Source organism: Leptonychotes weddellii, chromosome 1, assembly GCF_054177405.1.
Source record: "Leptonychotes weddellii isolate Sample4059 chromosome 1, ASM5417740v2, whole genome shotgun sequence".
NCBI lineage: Eukaryota > Metazoa > Chordata > Mammalia > Carnivora > Phocidae > Leptonychotes > Leptonychotes weddellii.
In genome coordinates this window covers 131,661,442-131,667,441 of record NC_138369.1, presented here as the reverse complement: position 1 = coordinate 131,667,441, position 6,000 = coordinate 131,661,442, and the positions used below count along the sequence as shown (strand labels likewise).

Below are 6,000 nucleotides of genomic sequence, written 5' to 3'. Positions count from 1 at the left end.
TAGCCTGGTGATGGGTATTAAGGAGGGCATGTACTGAATGGAGCACTGGGTGTTATATGCAAATAATGAATCATGGAACACTACATCAAAAACTAATGATGTAATGTATGGTGATTAACATAATAATAAAAAAAAGCTATAGCAAGAAAAAAAAAAAGAATGCAGTCTACTTTTAAATACTAAGAATATGGGTGTTTGGAAACTATTAAGTCACAACCCTGCCCTCATGTTAATTCCCAGAGTAATCATTGTGTTGCAGTAAACTTCAGGAAGAAAAAATTTTATATTTAAATAATAAATGCCTGAGGGTACGAAGTAAGACATTTTCCTACTTATACTTAGGCTAAATCTCATAATTATGGTTTACTAATTAATAAAACATAGTACATTTTTAAAATGGGTTTGTAGTTTAAGTATTATCCCTTGAAGAATCCCAGCTTTCTCTTGGTACTGCTTTTGGAAAGGAAACTGATTGAATAGGAAAAAAAAATGATTTGAATGTGTTATGTTGGACTTCCATTAGAAGATCCCATTATGGTAAAGGCTAATTTAATTCCTGTTGGGTTTTTTTCCTTTTAAATGAATGAAGGAGAAAAATAGTAATGATATATTAATACCTAGCTATTCCTTTCATTTCCTCATGAAAAGAGGAAAAGGGGGAGTAAATTTAATGCATAAACTTTGTCGTTTGGGTTAATTTTTTGTGTCACTCAGTTACCATCATGAGTAGACAGTCAGATTGCAACTTTACACAGCAATGAAAACGAGGAACTATAGTACTAATTTCCAAAGTCGGTACCAGTTGGTTTTCTTTGGCATTTACATAACAAACTCAGTTTTTCATTTTTGGAATGAGATAATATTGAGCTATCTGAACAGGACAGGTGAAGATTTAGTCTCTGGGATACAATATCTTGAAAAAAGCCTATGAAATTGTTTTCAGAATTTTCAGTTTTCACCATTTACCCTACTGCTAGTGAAGCAGTACTTAGTGGCATTGTTCTCAGAAGACCTGGCAAGAAAGAGTTAGCACTTAATTTCAGACTGTGAACATGTTTTAATTTAGTGTTTTTCAAAGTATGATCCGTAGACACTGAGCATAGTAATTACCTGGGAATTTGTTAAAAATGGAAGATTCTCAAGCTCTACCTCATAGTCAATGGATCAGAATTTGGGGGCAGGGGGAGGTTCAGAAATCTGCATTTCTAAGCAAACTTCCAATGGTTTTTCTACAAGCGAAAATTTGAGCAACATTGTATAGTTTTTAGCAAAGTTTCTGTTTACCTGATTTCTTTCAGACCCAGCCTGTGAAGTCCTTTTATCTACTTTTGTGAAGTTTGATCAGAATATAATAAAATAAGCCATTATGGTTTATTTTCTGGTAAAGACATTGAGAGCAATATTAAAACCAGTATTCCTTTAGCTTTAAGACTTACTATAATTTTTTTTGTTGTTTAAAGATATCTTTATTTTAGAGAGACAGAGTGTGTGCATCAGTGGGGCGAGGGGCAGAGGGAGAGAGAGAATCCCAAGCAGACTCCCTGCTGAGTGGGGAGCCTGACAGGGGGCTCAATTTCAAGACCCTGAGATTATGACCTGAGCTGAAATCAAGAGTTGGACGCTCAACTGACTGAGCCACACAGGCACCCCAATAAAACTTTTTTTCTGATTATAAAAGTAATATATGCCCACTATGGAATATTTTGAAAATTTAGGAAATTATAAAATAACAATCACCCATGATACTATTTTCTGGAGATAAGCATTATTATAATTTTAGCATGTTTCCTTCTGATATCTGTTTCTCCATTTATCCCTCCCTTCTTCTTTGTCTTTATAGAAAGCAACATTTGCAGTTTTTATCCTGCTTTTTTTCTGATTTGTATGTAAGCATTTTACTACATTATTGAACTCTTTTTCATAAACATAACTGTTCTTCATTATATTCCATCATAGGGGTGTACTATAATTTATTTAACCATTCCCCTATTGTTGGATGTTTAGATTGTTTTTGGTTATTTCTGTGAAAGAATGCCTTTCTGTTTAAAATTTTTTTTAAACTTTATTTTATTATGTTAGTCACCATACAGTACATCATTAGTTTTTGATGTAGTGATCCACGGTTCACTGTTTTCGTATAACACCCAGTGCTCTGTGCAGTATATGCCCTCCTTAATACCCATCACCGGGCTAACCCATCCCCCCCACCCAAAACCCTCAGTTTGTTTCTCAGAGTCCATAGTCTCTCATGGTTCGTCTCTCCCTCCGATTTCCCCCCCTTCATTTTTCTCTTCCTTCTCCTAATGTCCTCCATGCTATTCCTTATGTTCCACAAATAAGTGAAACCATATGATAATTGACTTTCTCTGCTTGACTTATTTCACTTAGCATAATCTGTTTAAAATTTTGTTTGAATCTGATTACTTCCCTTAGGGTATGGTTATATATTTATATTGCTCTTTTGGTCAAAGGGCATCAGTATTTTTACACTCTTTTGAATATCACCAAATTATTTTGAGAATGGTGTTTACTCCAATATTTACTTCTGCAAATACTTATAAGAATGCCAAAAAGAAGCAAGTATTATTTAAAAAAAATTTTTTTTTCTAAATATTTATTTTAGAGAGCGAGCGCATGCACTGGAGGAGAGGCAGAGGGGGAGGGAGAGGGACAAGCATACTCCACCCTGAGTGCAGAGGCTGATGTGGTGCTGGATCTCAGGACTCTGAGATCATGACCTAAGCTGAAATCAGGAGCAGGTAACTCAACCGACTGAGCCACCCCGGTGCCCCAACAGTTTTTATTTTTTAAAAGCTAATTTGTTAAGGAAAGTGTAGTATGTCATTGTTTTAATTAGTGAATCTTTGATTATTAGTGAGTTGAACATTTTTGCACTGTTTATCAGGTTTGGCTTTCATTTTTTATCTAACCTAAATTGTTCATTTTGTTTTAGGTATCCTCTGCTGGTTGAAATGTCTATGATTTTATCTGCGTCAGTCATTCGTGTCAGAGATGGGCTGCCGCTTTCTGCTTCTACTGACTATGAACAAGGCACAGGCGTGCAGGAGTGCAGGAAGTATTTTAAAATGCTCTCGAAGAAACTTGCTCAGCTTCCTGATAGATGTACACTGAAAACTGGACGTTATAACATTAAGTAAGACTTCAGTTTCCTCCATTAGAATCATTTGCCTAGTGGTTGCCTTTTGCATGAAATTTAAGTGGTTGCTGTCAAAAGTAGTGATTGGTTAGTTTAGGAAAGTGTTCAAGTCAAGAATCATGTGGTTCTGAACTAAACAGTAGTCATCATGTAGGAGAGAGCTTCATTATTGAGATGACGCATGAGCCATGTCCTGAAGAATAGTAAGATTTGGCTAAGACAGAGAAGAGGGCATTCCAAGTATAGAGAGGAGAAGCAGAATAAGTAAAGAATGACTTGGCCTTGGGGGTGTATTCACCTGTTTGGTGTAGTGAATGGTGATTTAGGGATAGTTACGGGAAATGTGAGATAATTAGTGTGGGGCCAGATCCTGGATTTCCCTGCAAGTTCAGACTGAGGGATGTCACTTTGATGTAATAGGTTATAGGAAGCTGTTACTGCAGGTTTGAGGGAAGTGACTTGCTAAAAAACAATGCTGGGGCGGTGAAATAGAAAGTCTGAGAGAGATTAACTTATAATTAGGACCTGACCTAGTAAGATGTAAGTGCAAATGAAAAAGAAAATGCCAGTCACAAAGACACTTCAAAAGAAGAAATGGTTAAGCCTGATAAGATGGAATGCCAGAGATGAAGAGATGGAATACCAAAGATGACTTTGAAGCCTTGGAATTGGACAGAATGAGCTCTTTGGGAAGGGTTGCTTATAGGGGTGAAGAAGAAGAGAAAGATAACTAAGCACGATTTTGAATATTTTACTTGAGGTTGTGACTAGGCAGCCCAATTGAGATGGGATAGAGATTTTGGAATCATTCACATAGAAGTTGAAACTGTGAGGGTAGTAATGCCCACTGAGTTTCTGAGAGGCCAGAATAGAACTTTAGAGAATGTCCATAATTACTTAGATTAACTAGGTAATGGTAAGATAATGAGCTTTTATCTTAAACTGGGTTTTTAAAGGGTTTAACTGGAAGATGTGGTGATGATGGTTAAAATGTATCTAAAATTATGTCTAACCTATTTCTGTTTTATGGAGAAAAACTTGCAACATTTTAATATTCTATTTAATAGGCTCTTTTAGTACCCTTGGTCGTTATTCTGAGTTTCAGTTGATACTGTATAGTACTGTAGACCTATGTCAACATTATAGAAGATTGTTTGAACATATATTAATTCTGACAGATACCCTGGACTTGAAAGAACAATTTTTTGCAAATATTTTTCTTCCTCTCTCTTACTCTCTTAAGAGTATCATGTGGTAAATTTTTAACACCCCTCCAATTCTAATTGTTTTGAATTCTAGATTATGTATTATTTCTTTGTACCCCGTCTTATTCCACAAAGGATGTGAGGCAGTTCACAAAAAAAAAAAATAATTCAAGAGCATAGGAAAGAGAATCACATGAAAGTAGAGATAAAGATAGGAGAATAATAAACTGAAGTAACATTTCCTTCTGGAGATGCAACTACATAGTCCATTCATTTGTTGGAAAAGGGCTGGAAATATTTCTCTGAGCTTCCTCATGGCCAAAACAAAGGAGGATAATGAATCATTTACAGGATTCGGTGTCCATTGGATAAAAACATTGCTCTTCATGTTCCTGAGACCTGATGTACGTAAAGAGGGGCAGCATTTGGATAGCATTCTTCCAGCAGCCATAACAATGAGCTTTTTATGATTTTTCTTAATATCCCTTAGTGTAAGCAAATATCACGATACAAAAAAGCAATTTTATGAGACAGTTTAGGAGTGAGATGGATCAGCAGTGGTCTAATCTGGCCTGATCTAAGAATACAATTTAGAAATGTCTAAAGGAATAAATAGACTACATGGCCTTCAGAACCACTCAGAGAAAAGCCTCTATGCATGTTATTTTTGTAATTAAGTTTTTTTTTTTTTAAAGATTTTATTTATTTATTTGAGAGAGAGAGAATGAGAGAGAACACATGAGAGGGGATAGGGTCAGAGGGCAAAGCAGACTCCCTGCCGAGCAGGGAGCCCGATGCGGGACTCGATCCAGGGACTCCAGGATCATGACCTGAGCCGAAGGCAGTTGCTTAACCAACTGAGCCACCCAGGCGCCCTGTAATTAAGTTTTTAAAAAGGATTGAACAACAGAGAAGTTTTAGTTCTAGTTCCTGACAAGAACCTGGACTTTATATGTTTTCTATCATTGATTAGAGGACTTGTTGATTGTTTCCTAGTTTATTGAGGTTTTCATGCTGTATGACAGTACATTTAGACTGAATTATAAAGTCACTCTGAAACTGGGAGTTTATATGTTACCTGAGTTATTTATTTTTTTATTTTTTAAGATTATTTATTTATTTGACAGAGAGAGACACAGCGAGAGAGAGAACACATGCAGGGGGAGTGGGAGAGGGAGAAGCAGGCTTCCCGCGGAGCAGGGAGCCCGACGCGAGGCTCGATCCCAGGACCCCGGGATCATGACCTGAGCCGAAGGCAGAGGCTTAACCAACTGAGCCACCCAGGCGCCCCTACTGAGTTCAGGTTCTCTTGTGACACCTCTTTTTCTAACTGCCCATGAGCTTGTGAGATAAAACTCACAGATCTGCAGTTGTAGCATCGTAGCACAGCCCAGAACTGGCACCAGGCTGCCTGTCTGCCTTGTCAAAGCCTGGCCTAGAGCCTACTTCTTTTGAATCACCTTTTTTGCTACTACTATTTCATTTCTCTCATGATCTCACTCCTTACACAGATTGCCTGTAGAACTTGTTTTATTGTTTTATCATTTATATTTTTCTTATTTTAAATTTATTTTTAAATTTTTGTATCCTTCCTCTGTAGTTAGATAACTTACTGAGATACTTGATCTGTTCTGGCTT

The 6,000-nt window shown here is 36.8% G+C and overlaps 1 protein-coding gene across 3 annotated transcripts in view; it reads left to right on the top strand.

Annotated features, from left to right (window-relative positions):
- SEC22A (SEC22 homolog A, vesicle trafficking protein) overlaps window positions 1–6,000 on the top strand; it is a 65,957-nt gene that overhangs the window by 4,343 nt on the left and 55,614 nt on the right. For 2 of the 3 annotated variants that reach the window (XM_081832772.1, XM_081832782.1), the window contains exon 2: window positions 2,954–3,154. In XM_081832772.1, the coding sequence (XP_081688898.1) occupies window positions 2,973–3,154 (182 nt within the window). In that variant the 5' untranslated portion in view covers window positions 2,954–2,972. Of the gene's footprint in view, window positions 1–2,739; window positions 2,760–2,953; window positions 3,155–6,000 lie in introns of those variants that run through there. The other variant, XM_081832788.1, reaches the window with a different exon arrangement.